This window comes from Botrytis deweyae, assembly GCF_014898535.1.
Source record: "Botrytis deweyae strain B1 chromosome Unknown BDEW_015, whole genome shotgun sequence".
In the NCBI taxonomy this organism is placed as follows: Eukaryota; Fungi; Ascomycota; class Leotiomycetes; order Helotiales; family Sclerotiniaceae; genus Botrytis; species Botrytis deweyae.
In genome coordinates, this window is record NW_024066222.1 from 772,712 (window position 1) to 786,842 (window position 14,131).

Below are 14,131 nucleotides of genomic sequence, written 5' to 3' on the forward strand. Positions count from 1 at the left end.
TTATGTTCGCTTCCAATGTGTATAGATTGAATGGGCTCTCAAAGACGAGAAGGATTGATCAAATTGAATATAGAATTGTTTAGACCTAGAAAATGAATCAAAGACTTTATCATTATTTGCAAGTGTATTGAGAGTAACCAGATGAGGTGAGTGGCCCATTTAGGAGAATTTGAAACTTATATTTGAAAGTTGACATTTGTTGATCTCGAAAGTTCAAATGAGATCAGATTTACAGTAACTAGTCCGCATCTTCAACGGAATCTTCGATGTTCTGGCAAGTCTGGTAATTTTCGTGATATCAGGGCTCAACTCAACTCAACTCAACAAAATCAAATCTAACATTTTTGATTGAATATCAATGATCAGACAGTGTGACTTGTTTCATTCCAAATCTACCACTATTGATCTACCTCATGCTTCATGCAAAGGCACTTTGCACATGCACTGCAGCAACACATACATCCCGACTGGATTAGATGATTACAGAGTGAATGAACAAATTCGTTATTATTGAATTATCTTTGTTAGAATTATTTGGGAAATGAGCTACTCCTCTTGTACTATTCACTTTGGCTCTTCTCGATACGAACAATCGAGAACTTGTAAACTATTGAAATAAATTGCAGGTAGATGTATCCCACTGATAAAACTAGATGAGAAGCAGATATCACACGTCGTTTGATGATCATCTACTTCATAATGTAAGATTAGGTACTTGCCCGTACTTTCTTTCTTCTGTAGGGTACCTAGCTGTGATACAAGTTACACTGCTTTGATTCTCTTTGACACTAGTGCCTCTTCCGAAGTATGAGGAAACCTTGGAAGGTCTTTTAAAAAGCATCAAGAGTACTTTTGGGGGAAGGTAGGTATAAGCCCCACTTTTCACTTGAAAATTCTTGGCACTTTTTTGATCGATTTTTTCTTAATCAGCAATTCCAAAATCCCAAAAATCAAAGAAATCCGCCCTTTTGCTTTTTGCTTTTTAAAAGAGGCTGGTATTATGTACCAGCACGACGCACCGCACCCTGTGCTTTGTTAAGTTCCGGCGACCCCTCTTTGATTCATGCGGGGTATCTCATGGCATTCGCATTCGCTTGCTGTGATGTCGGAACTGCTGCAGCCCATTTAAAGTATCTAAGGTCCCACCCAATTCGACACTTGCGAGTTCCTTCTTCCTCAAAAAACTTCCTCTTAACCACAAGATCATAGCAAAACAGCAAAACGGCAAAATAGCAAAATTCAAACACAACAAACTTTGAACACTTTCTCATCAATCAGAAATCACCTCAATTATGTCTGGAAAGGGTACTTCTGGCTCCAGTGGCTCTGGCGGTTCGTCTAGGTCTGGTAACTCTCTGGGTAGCCCATATACTGTCAATAGCAGTGGTACCAACAGCCGAGTGAGTTCCCGACTACTCGCATCTTTCTCTTCACACTCAATCCTCCTTCCATTCTTTGAACTACAGACTAACCCTCAAATTTTCAGGGCAACAGCTATGACAACCGCTCCACTCCCTCTGGTCAAGCTTATCACTACAGCAATAGCGGTATGCCTCCCTCCTCGAACCTGCTTGCCAAACCTTAGATTTTCCTCTACATAACGTTCGTATGCTGATACCTCGTGCGAAAGACGGTTCTTACTACTATGCCAATGGTAATGGCTCCACCTATCACAACGGCAGCAGCGGTTCTACCTATACTGCTCCCGACGGTACTTCATACAAGAAGTAAGCTAGAAGCTCTTGCTTCCGGCTACTCGGTGGGCATTCATACGATGGGTGTTGGTTTGTGCGGGTCAGTTTCAGATAGATAACCGGTGGGCTTTTTGAAGGATAGAATGGGTTATCAGGATTCATATCTCGATTGTTTTCGGGATATGATCATTCAGCTTTGCAATCGAATTGACCTGACTTTGCTTCTGAGAATCATTGTTTTATCTGCCGTGTGTCTGGTGTTATGTGAAGTTATTTATACTGCAATTGCTTTATTCTTGATCACTTCACTACCGACTTCAAGCTTACACATTACAGTGCCTTGGATAAGAACCTCCCAGTAATTTTCTTACCATGACCTTTTCTCTGAGGGTTAGTGGGATAAAATCTCAATCTTAACACGATCTCACTTGCAGATCTCGAGACAAGAAGTGGCATTCCTTGCTAAGAACCATGATGAGTAATGGTAGGATGCCGCCTATGGTTAGTAGCCAGCAAGAATGAAATGCTGGATCCGATACTCGATTTACTGAATGAAGTTTGCCACCAACATAGCTATCTGCCTAAAAATAGGTTTTGGAAATCCTATATCCATGACCTAACTTTCCAAATATACAAATCGATATCCCCTTTCAAGACTCATTCAAGAGCAATAGATAGCTACGCAAAGAAACCAGCGAACAATCAAAGTATCCATAACACCACACGATTCAGAAACTATCACGCCTGTTCCGTAAACACAAAGGAACAACCTATAGAATCCAATACTTCATACTTGAGAACGAGATAAGATCTGACAAATTTTCCGTTTCATATCATGGTTTGTATGCTTGACTAGACCACCAATTTCATTTCCTCGGAGCTCGGTTATTACGCGCTACTTATAAGGATACTATTCATGTGAATGACCCCCTTGCCACTCGCTTAAGCTCCCTACTCCCCTTGTCATCTATTTGTGGATTGTCATTTCGTCTATTCCTCTCCTGTATGTTATCTTGAGCATCCTTAGTGGTGATATGCGTAACCGATATATGATATACAAATGATGTGTACACCATGTAAATGTATTTACATCATGTAAACAGTTTTACATGGTGTATTGTCTTATCCCATGTTAGCATCATATACACACCATGTAAAAATTTTTACATCGTGTACACACCATGTAAAAAATAATATGGGGTAGCTATAAAAAAGCTTTAAAACTAAATAAAAAAAGGATCTTTAATACTAGCTTGATAGATAATTATTTAATCAAGTTAATAATAAAGGTTTTTTTTTTTTTTTATCAAAACAATATATACTACCACTATACTACAGGGAATATTAATTTAAATAAAATAGATTAGTAATATCAAAATATATCCGATATCTGAAAAAAAATAATTAAAAAATAATTATTATTACTTATTAAGCATATAAGAAAGTTTACACCATATAAAAATTTTTACATTATATAAAAAGTTTACATAATGTAAAGAATTCTACACTATATATACACCATGTAAATTCTCAACATCATATATATATCATATAAAATATTTACATCATATATACACCATTTACCGGTTACGCATAGCTCCACTAAGAATTAATTGCATGATAACATTCTATTAATTTGGGTCTTCTTGATAATAGTAGTAATGCTTGGTACACGTAATCTCCATCTCTCTGTACGGTGGAAGGATCTAAAATAAGACGAAGATCGTAAATCATGTAGAAAATCAGGATATTAGTTATCTGTCCCAATAAAAGCACTTTTCTAAAACAAAGATCAAGGGCCGTGAAAATTAATGGTATCATTTTATAGCTCAGAAGCAAATATTTACATCTACTAACTACAACCCCCCAATAGTCCTTTACTTTACTTCACGATCTTGGACTTCTTCTTGACCTTCTCGACCAAACTACTAAGATCCGCCTTATCCTCTTTCTCTCCCTCAACCTTCCTCTTCTTATTCTTCGTCTTCACTTCAACCTCTCCGTCATCTTCTCCACCTCTCTTCCTCCTTCCCTCTTCCAACAATTTCTTCATACCCTCTGTGCCCTTAAACTTTGGATTGCTGGGATCAATAGCATACTCGTGATTCTTGAAGATATCACCGAATCTCTCATCACCAACATCCATCTGGAAATTTTCCTGTAAGCCTCCTCTCTTACTCTCAATTTCTTCGCCCTTCTTTCCCTTTCCTTTACCCTTCTTCTTTTTCGCCTTCTCGGCGCGTTGAATCTCAGCAATATCGAAATGGTCCAGATGTTCTGCCTTGTCCGTCGAATTGTCCTGCATAAGCAATTCCAACTCTGCACGATTCGACGCCTTTTCTTCCGCTTCCTTAAGTTTCGCATCGTGTTTCTTCTTGCGTTCTTCTTTGCGTAGTGATTTTGCTGCTTTGGATTTGGTGGCTTCATCGGTTGCAAAGAAAGGATCGTCGAATCCAAGATCTTCCTTGGCTTCAACTTTTTTCTCCTCATCAGCAGGAGCGTTTGGATCCTTGCCTTCACGAACGGCCTTTGCCTTTTCTCTCCTGCGGGCCTTGCGTTCCTTTTCTTTACGGATGTATGCCTCGGCTGTGGTTTCATTAGGTATGGGTTCATTTTCGAAAACATTTCCTTTGGCGGTGGCGCTTAAACCGGCTGTAAATGTAATCTCCATGTCACCAACAGGACCACTCTCTTTCTTCTTTTTGATTGGCTCATCCCCGAGTCCGAGAGCTGCGCGAAGTTTTTGTCTCTCGATTTCCTTTTTAGATAATTTAGGAGCATCTTCGTCGGCCTCTACTTCTTCTTCCTCATCGTCCTCCGAATCACTTCCTAGGTATGCCCGTAAATCGTTTTCGCCAATTTCCGCGCGACTACCTGTGAATGCTCGATTAATTGCATCTTTTCGGCTTGCTTCCTCAGGGTTCATATCCCATGTAAGTTTGACTTTGGAATGCTGAAGCGCATCTGTAACGAACTCGGTAGGTTTGTATCCAGAAGGCACCTGTTCACACTCGTCTCTTGGTTCATCATCGAATTCCGTACCATCAGGGATGAATCTTAGATCGAAAAAGTTGGCGGAACTCAAATACTCTGTGCCGTCGCATTTCTGGTAAATATTCTCTGCAGTTTTCTCGTCCGAACAAACAACAACGGCATAGAAATATCGAAGTCGTTCGAGTTGATATTGTCGTAGTGCCGCGCCATCAAATTCATTGCCATCGTCTGCCTTTTGTAAATCCTTCTTAATTTTCTCCTCTAATTCTTCGTCATCGGTTTCCTCATCATCCTCAGAGTCATCTTCATCCTCTTCTTCGTGCTTCTTTGCGAAAATTTCTTTGGGTGGGCCCTCCAATTCTTCTCGTTCCATCCTTTCCTTTCCATACTCAGACTGGTAAATAGAAATCTTATGAATCTTTCCACCAGGATTGACGAAACTCTGAAAAACAGCCATTAAATCCACCGATCGAATATTGTCCCAATCCAAATTAACTACCGCTATTCTCGAAGAAACCTCTCCCATTTCGACTGCCTGCTGCTCTGCTTGCATATCTGGAAAGGTAGCTTCCTCTTCAATATCCACTCCTCCATCTTCTTCTTCATCTTCATCCTCGTCTTCCGAAGAAGAAAACCCACCACCTCTGGCAGGATCATATCCCGCAGCCGCTTTTTTCAATTCCTTTTCCACTACCTCGTCGTCCTCCACCTCCACATCTTCTCCGCCCTCATTTTCATCGTCACTTTCACTGTCCTCGTCTTCTTCATCCTCGTCAACATACAATCTCTCCAGCGCCTTCTTCTTTCCACTGCCACTCAATTTCCTTCCATATCGATCCACCTTTGCTGAATTGGAAAAATCATCATCTTTCAGCATGCGCGAGAACCGTTTATCAATCTTCGTTCTGGTCTGTTTCTTCGAAGGAAGTCGGAATCGAGGATCGGTAGTGAAATTCGAGAATCGAGGATCATTGACTGCAGAAGCGGAGGATGCATCATTTGATGCTCCCTTAGGAGCTTTTTGTTTTGGCATTGTGCTGTGAAAGTTTCTAAAATGCGGCAATTAACAAGCTTAGAACTTCAAGAATTGGATTTATCAGGAATTGAGAAACTTTTTTTCGAGATTACGGGATTTTGCCGGTGGAGATCGAAAGCGGTGAGATGAGCATCCATGCTGATTAGTCAGTCAGCCACAGCTTTAGCCACGTCCCTGGCGACAATGACGAAATCCATCCATGCCTTTTGTAGATCTCCAGGGCTGACAATGAGTTAACCGGCCAGACTTGAGATGAATTAGAACTTCATTCAAATTAAATTAAATTACCATTAACCCAATTTATACAGACTTCAAATAAGTTTCAATTTCACAGCTTACAGCAGAATTATCATCGAAAATGGATCGCGAAGAGCAACTCGATAAACGTGTATGTCACTGATCCCTCGTAACCCCCTCGCCTACTTGAATCCTCAGCAGCGCAAGCACCTGTTCCCTTGATAACTCTATTCCGCAACTAAATCTATACAGATAGCCTTTACAGTAAGCGGGAAAGTTCAAGGTTAGTTAAAGAATATACCTTTGGTCAATTGTGCATATGAGCAATGCCTCATCACGTTCACCGGTACCTTGTGGCACTAAATAGCATTGTTGACAGTTGGGATTTTCAGGAGTCAATTTTCGCTGGTTCACACAGAAGAAAGCGAGGGCACTTGGACTTGTTGGTTGGGTACGCAATACAGATGACGGAAAGGTACGTTCCATCTATTCATACCTTTTGATACCCTTCCCCTTTCCTCGCTATCTCCCCCAAAGCCTTACACCTACCAATCTTGTTGCTCCAAACCCAAGCCAACATATTTCAACAGGTAAAAGGCGAGGCTCAAGGCTCTGCCTCCCAAATCGAAAGTTTACGCGCAGATCTCAAAGAGGGGCCACCTCATGCAAATGTCACAGGGTATGAAGACAAGGAGCTGGATCTTAAGGGGAAAGGGGTGGCCGAGGGGAGGTTTGAGGTTTTAAGATAGTGGATGCTGATTTTGAAAGATTATGTGTTCGTCTGGATATCAGAGTATGAAATGATGATATGTCAGTCTATCAATGTTCATTATAGCTTCCAACCCATATCAGCGCGGATCTACCGATACCTACTAGGTAGCTGTAGATTGCGGGTACGTAGTTCACTACGGGTAGATAGCGAGGCGGACTCAAAAAATTCCCCTTAATGATGTAGATGAAATGTTATTCAATGATTGGAATTGGGTAATGATAGTGAAGAGCTGAATCCTTTTTTCCTTTGAACAATATTATAACTATAATTTTAAAATCATCAGTAAATCCATTGAGTATTTGAGATTTTTTTGTATTTAGATTTACTAAGCTCGTTTATAATAAGGGGTTTGAATCCATAGAGTTATTCAAATTAATAATTATAATGAAACAACCATTTATATCGACAGTATAGAACTCAAAGTATTAATTAATCTTGGGGGTCATTTGGTTAGTTAATCTATTCCCAAAACTAACAAAACTATCTAAATTTTGTTAGAAAATATAACAAAACACACATGGACTTACACAGGCTACATGTAGACTAGCCATCAAGCAGTGGTGTACTTTCTATCCTGTGAGTATTCACATTTCGTGCCCCTTTCCCCGTGCTTTCAGATCAATGATGCATTCACCCTCTTGCAAAAACTCCAATCTTTTGATTCTTTACCTAAAGACCGAGGCTGGATGTATTCCCAGATCAAGGTGGCCAATCGACCGCCCTCGGTTCCGCAAATGCAGGTTTTGACTTTGAAGGCTCGAGAATCTGGAGTAATTCTACAATCGCGGCTGGTCTCGCCAATGGTACACTGTCGCAAGAACGACTTGACAATATGACGTGGCCATAAAAGATGTTATGGGATACAGCTATGTCAGCCTCAGCAATGGTAGCTATCCTTCTTATGTCAGCTCTACAACATATCACGATGGATGGACCAACCACAACGATGTTGTGAGAGAAAACGGTGCAGCCTCATTGATTTTTACTCAAGAATACCAAGGAAGCTTTGCCTCTTTCCAAGCCATTGAGCATGGCCATCTTCGATTCACACGCAGGTCCAGTTATGACGAAACTGGAATGATTCATGAAGGTCGTCTTGCAGGTTGATCTGGTCAGACTTCTTTCTCTTGTCTCATCACTCCCCAAAATGCTCTCATGACTCAAGCCAGAGAGGATAGTACCGTGGTTCGTTGGATCTTGAACAACACTTAAACCAGTACCATCTCTAGCCGTATTGGCGGTGGAAGCGATAGATAACAGTGGGCTTTGGTGGAAATGGAACTGCACTAAGTGGAGGCATGAATGGAACCTTGGGTGGAGGTGGTGACGATAGCTTTGGAGGAGAAAGAGGAGGAGCTGCAGGTCTTAGCGGTGGAACCGTCCTAGTCAAGACATTTATTCATACGCTACTGACGCAGAAGTCTGTCTCGTTTTCTTGAAAATTTTCTCCGGCGAAGGCGCCGACTGCACTGAATTCCGAAACACAGATCAAGATATCCTCGTCACCTCCGTGGCAGCCGGATTTCACAAAACCATCGTCATTATCAGCACCGTTCGTGCCCGAATCGTCGACATCTGGATCGATTTGAAACACCTATTATCGTAAAATTAAAACACATTATCTATATTTCTCCTCAAACATTCCAGCATTATCCTCCGACCATTCTATTTCCGCATCCAACACAATAAACACTTCCACAGCTCTCATAAACAAGCAATGTATAATGATCACATCTCTCTTTCTATTACTTTGATTTTTTAACCCATCCATGCATCCCTCGATCCCTAATCGATTTCGCTATACAAACTTTAGCTCATCTGATTCCACCAGCTTCTGTCCTCTGCGCTATCCGTCTGATGAATCTTTCGTTTCATCTTTAACCTTTCCACCTTACCCCTCTCCAAAAATGAATCAAACTACATATCCCATATAGCGAATTATGTATGCACATCTTTCTTCCTTTCCGCCCGCCCGTTCGTCTCTCATTCCCAGCGACCAATCTCCAACCTCACATCTCATTTTTTTTCCCAGTTCGCCTACGCACACGAGGTTTTCTTTGAAACAACCAAATCCCTCACTTCACAAACTCATCCAAACTCCCTGGTTCCCAACTTTCTTTTGTACAACGCAAACGCAACTCCCACTACTTGGTTTAATAATACAATCCATCGTTCTTCCTTCCTCACAATCAAACTTTGATATCCGTCTTCTCTTCTTCAACTCCTGCTTCGGTATCACTCTTGATATTTGTCGCCAACCCCTCATTTTCTTTCCCCTTAATATTTTCCTCAACCCCCGGCCCCTCCAAATCAATTTCCTTCCTCAAATCGGGCAAAAATCTATCAATTCGTTTCCAAGTTTCGGTCCATAACTTCTCTTGCGTCTCATCTTGACTACGCGGTACCAAGTATCCGCTACTAGACATTACAAGAAGGACATTCTTTAAACTTTCTGGTACTGCTTCTTCCTATTTCATTTATTAGTAAATTTACAACCATCGAATAGTTCCATTGACATACCAAACTATCACCCTGTCCACTATTCATCAAACGATCCATGATGTCAAGTATCTTAATCCAAAGATCTAGCATACCCTCCCATTTTGACAATAGTACCAAATAGTGCAAGAAGATCCTACAAAGAAGCGTGGCGGCTTGAACACGAGTTTCACTCATGCCAATGGGGTCGGATGAATATACTTCTGGCTTTAGTAATCGAGTTATGAGAGGGAAGAGAACCTCGCCGAATATAGCGGTCCATTCTTCGTGATCACCTGACGTTAATTCTGGTGATAATAACGAACGCTGTAACGAAGAGAATGCTTGATGTCGAATTTCTCGGCAAGGATTGGTACACTGTGTCGTCAAAGCCATAAAGATTGGTGACCAATAATTTGCCCAAGCTGTAGTGAGTTAGTAAAAGTCAATGCGATAGATGGATTTACACATACCCTCTTTGCTTTCAAGATGTGATTGTTCCATCAGGACAGGAATTCGCGACGTCAAAGAATATATCATCGTTATAGCCTTGACTCCTCTAGCTACGACCGCATCTACCACCTGTGGCTTTGGCTGTTTGACTGGTTGTCCTCTTCGTGTCCTCTTATCCTGTTTTTGCTCCACGGTAGACCCTACACTCCCGGCAGTGGCAAAATCATTGAGCAACTTAACAGCTGACTCATAATTATCTGCCATTATAGTTGGTGGAGAACCGATGGCAACACCTTCAAGGATTTCGAACACAGCCGATGCTGAAGAAGGACTGGTTGCAAGATTTTTAAGAATTACCCAGAAGTCGGGAGAAGTCATGATTTCGTTTCGTAATGGACCTGGCTCTTTTATACATTGTGTTAACCCTTGAAGAACAAGTGTGGCAGATTTCTCGAACAAATCCTTCTTGAAACTCGAGATAGCGTGAAGCACCACAGGAACACGAATGTATGATTGTTCCTACATAAATTAGCTTTGATTCGTTAGACAAGATAAGATATACTAACATAGCTTGCGTGTAGTAGGTGCAGTAGATAGAATATTGTTCTAGATACCATCAAGGGATGCCAGCTGGCAGAGTTTCGTAGAACGTTTTGTAAAGCTTCTGCAACTTCAGCCCCAAACGCGTTGATAGTTTCATTATCTCTCATTGCAAGCACGGTACACAGCTCTAATATGTAAACCATTGATGGATCATACACAGGACCGGATGGTGCACCGTTAACGCCGTTTGTAGGACTCAATGGGGGTTCCACTTCCGATTTCACACTTATGACGACCGATGAAGGGTCATCTGGCAATTGCGATATCAATGCTTGTATGAGAGGTCGTAAGGAATCAATAGGCATGTTTCTAATCACATTAGCGATCGAGTCAGAAGAAACAAGTAGACATTACTTACACTACATTTGCGAACACGTCGCCCATGAAGCAAGCATTCACACAATCGACTGTGCACAAGGTACTTTCGAGCTCTTCATCCGATGGCTCTGGAGGATCGTCTGCAGCATAGCTAGTAATGTATGACGCAAAAGCAGAGAAAAGACCGGTGTCGCTGGGTTTCGCCCCGCGATCAATGACTTGGGAAGGATTTTGTAAGGGAATTGGAGCAATATCCATGCTATTAGATGTAGCAAAGAATGGGGGTATCAAAGAATTAACAAATAAGTTCAACCAAATCCTAGAAATCTGTACACGTGATTAGCAAATCTTAGGAAATGTTTGACTATTGATCAACTTACGTGCTTCCAACTTTCTCCTATCACACTTTCACTACCTAACACAACACGGAAAAGAACAACAGTCGCAAGCTGAGCCTTCACATCTCTACCAAATTTGACTGCAAGTTCACTAACCATGACGCTATTCTCCCCAACCTGTATCTCGGTATTGAGAGTAGTACTGGATGGAATTTCTGTTGCAAGTGTAGTAATGTGACTCAAACAATACACGACTTGGTCAATGACTTCAGTCAAACCATGTTTGGCTGCGATACGGACACACTGATCAAACCCAGTGATAACTCTCTCAAACACAGCATCATCGGTCGCCGACATAAAGACATACGACAGAGTTGCAACCACTGGTTTCCAAGTAGCTGCGAACATATCTGCATCGAAGATGTTAGTGTTGCAGATAGTGAGATCACCCGCGGAAGCAGTTTTTAGTAATAATTCCTTCCAAGCATAGTCGAAAGCATGTTTGTTGTCATGCTCATCAGGTAGAATAATTTCGTTTGATTTGATAGACTCGTAGATGTCCTGGAGGTATTGCGGAGCAAAATCCTGCCCGCCATTAACTCCACGCAAATTCCGTGCAAAGTTTTCTAGCTCCATGCGTTTACCCTTCATGTTCGGATTGTGCTGATCTGTATTCAACATGATAATGGCATAAGTTAGAACATATACGGAATCTTTATCCGCAATACCCTCAGGTAAGGTACCCGAACAATAGTTTTCTGCGAAAGTCGAGATAATCCGCTCAATCAAAGCAGATTCTCCGGGTAATCTGAAGGTCTCGAGGAGTTCACGCAGCGCCTCGTCAACTCTCTTGTTTTCAAAATCAAATGAATCCATCAAAGCTTCTAAAATGGGCTCATTTCCTTTCTTGGATATGAATTCGCCCAGCTGCTTTTTGTCGATACGAGATGTTCCCTTCAAAAAATTTGCAACAGTCTTTGCATCTCTCGGATCATCTATGATGCCCTGTGACGCCAAAAACGCAATTCCAGCCTTCGGACTCTCGTTAAACTTGACCGTTCCCTGGATGATAATCTTCTTCCTTCGTTTCTGCTCGCGTAGTGTTGCTTGATCAGGGTAGCCATCATATTTCGGTTCATCGTCAAGTCTATCTGCTATGAATTGAACAAAACCTAAGAGAGCATCCAGACAGAGTGGTGGGACACTTGTCGTGCTCCAAGTTGCAGAATCTGGAATGGCATTGCGAGACAGAAGTCCAACCATATCCTCGCAGATATCACTTCGGTCGATCTCGCAATCATAATTGACGTATAGTTCAGCCATATAGCTTGGGATCCGCGCAAGAGCTCCAACACTTTCCACCATTGCTTCACGTGCATCTGGCTTACGCGACCCACCTTCTAACCCTAGGGTTCGACGATCTTTCACAGGTACGGGCGTGGAACGACCGCTGCTAGCTTGTGATGGTGGGGGCTTCACCAGTTTTGGAGCCTGTGGTATACCAGCATACAGAGAGGGATCAATTCCCCTTTCCCGTGGAATTTCTACACGAGGATGCAAGCATGCAACCAGATAGGACAGAAAGAGCTCTTGCTGCAACTTCAAGACTCCTCTGCACGTCGAGAGAAGAGTGCCAGCAACAATGAGCGAATCCTGTAAGATAGCCATATTGTCCGATCGGACCAATTGGAATAGATATCGACAAAGGCGGTCTTCAGCAAGGGTTGCCAAAGCTGGATGCTTGGCAATTGAAGGACCTGCTATCTCTAGAGCTACATTGATCATACGGAGAGCGATGACTCTCAAAGAATCGGCGTGTTTTCGATCGTGAGGATCTAGTAAATCTATCAAAGCTCTAAATAGCTCACAAATCGATGGAAGAGAATAAGGCTTGCTGGGAGTATCATCCGAAGCCTCTGATGCCGGCGCCACAATTCCAGCTTCAGATGACGACTCTAAGAGAGGAACCTTTTCCATAGCAGATGACGGCCGAGATGTATCAAAGCTTGAAGAAGGTGGCCGTGATCCAGCAGGAGATGCGGCCAATTTCGTGATAGCACTTGTACTCGCTGCTGAAGGGGCCATTTTCACAGTGTCCATATCTTCCTTTGTCTTCTCGTCTAAAGCTTCTAGATCATCCCCAGCCTCAATTTCTAAATGTTTCAGTCTCTCGAAAATGATCTGACACATCTTTGCCATAGTCATTTCGGCAGACCCACGAAATAACTCTGATAGCTGTGGCTGACAACACATATTCAAATTCGTCTCCATCATTTTACAAACACTTCCATCACTCAGTAAATCTCCACCGGGGCCAGACAGCATTCCTTCCATCAGTTTCAATATTTTTTGATATACCTTCTCTTCAGCCACTGTATCTCGAGCTTCAAACCGGCAATTTGTCATGGCAGCAGATAAAGACTGCATTGCCTGTGAGAGTCGAGGGGAGCTTGGACTAATTAAGTTGTACGAGAAGAACTTTATGATAGCAGCCAGGGCTAAAGTTGTGATCGGCGACGGCGTTGCGGGATTTTCGATGACCATAACTTGGAGAAAAGGATGGAGTAAAGATGGTGCATCGAATGTGTGTATATCTAGCAGTAGAAGAATCATAAGATCAGTTGTGCCCAGCTCAAAAGTGATTTATGTTGCCTACCTTTGCATCCGGTCAATTCCTGTCTGAGACGCTGAAATCCAGTCATCAGAGGATTATCTTGCATGCTCTTCCCTTTCTTCCCCCTCAAACCCCATCTGATTGCCAAGCCTGCATCATCATTCCCTTCTGAGGCCGCTGAACCTTTCGGCGCCCTGCGAGTTCCTGGATCATCTCGCGGCGTAGAAGGCCTTGAGTTCTGAACCCCCGCGCTCAACGGACTTGAATGCCCACCCAGTATAGAAGAAGCTGATGAATGCGCCCACCGAGGATGTTTCCGCATGGCAGAAGTAACAGCACGACATTCTTGAATGATAAGGGTGACAGGGTCGACAGCTACTGAAATCATACTAGTATTCGAGGCCATGCTACCATTAAGTCGTTGCGGGGCGACACTATCAATGCTTTGGCGCAAAGCTGTAGAAGATGTTGAATGACGTTTGGGAGAGGTAGCCGAAGCTATATCTTGTGTTGGGGCATTATTGCTCATGTTGTATGTCGATTACCCACCGAGCACAGCATAAGGACTATTCGCCAATGTGAACCACGCGCAGG

General features: G+C 42.4%; 4 protein-coding genes across 4 annotated transcripts; 2 read left to right on the forward strand and 2 right to left on the reverse strand.

Moving 5' to 3' along the window:
• The first annotated feature begins 974 nt into the window (after positions 1-974).
• EAE98_006934 (uncharacterized protein) lies at positions 975-1,925 on the forward strand. Its single transcript, XM_038954557.1, has 3 exons — positions 975-1,400; positions 1,487-1,547; positions 1,631-1,925. Exons 1-3 carry the CDS (start codon positions 1,293-1,295, stop codon positions 1,729-1,731), a joined length of 270 nt encoding a protein of 89 aa, XP_038809237.1. The 5' UTR covers positions 975-1,292; the 3' UTR covers positions 1,732-1,925.
• A 1,651-nt stretch (positions 1,926-3,576) lies between these two features.
• EAE98_006935 (uncharacterized protein) lies at positions 3,577-5,721 on the reverse strand (the record flags this gene model as incomplete). The annotated part of the gene is made up of 1 exon (XM_038954558.1): positions 3,577-5,721. One exon carries the CDS (start codon positions 5,719-5,721, stop codon positions 3,577-3,579), a length of 2,145 nt encoding a protein of 714 aa, XP_038809238.1.
• Positions 5,722-5,960: 239 nt separating this feature from the next.
• On the forward strand, positions 5,961-6,963 carry EAE98_006936 (uncharacterized protein). The gene is made up of 4 exons (XM_038954559.1): positions 5,961-6,112; positions 6,214-6,244; positions 6,354-6,436; positions 6,552-6,963. The coding sequence occupies exons 1-4, from the start codon at positions 6,083-6,085 to the stop codon at positions 6,708-6,710; spliced, it is 303 nt and encodes a 100-aa protein (XP_038809239.1). The 5' UTR covers positions 5,961-6,082; the 3' UTR covers positions 6,711-6,963.
• Positions 6,964-7,432: 469 nt separating this feature from the next.
• Positions 7,433-14,066, reverse strand: EAE98_006937 (uncharacterized protein; the record flags this gene model as incomplete). The annotated part of the gene is made up of 10 exons (XM_038954560.1): positions 7,433-7,623; positions 7,720-8,089; positions 8,148-8,327; positions 8,929-9,201; positions 9,254-9,636; positions 9,685-10,183; positions 10,231-10,576; positions 10,626-10,912; positions 10,966-13,517; positions 13,580-14,066. 10 exons carry the CDS (start codon positions 14,064-14,066, stop codon positions 7,433-7,435), a joined length of 5,568 nt encoding a protein of 1,855 aa, XP_038809240.1.
• Positions 14,067-14,131: the final 65 nt, after the last annotated feature.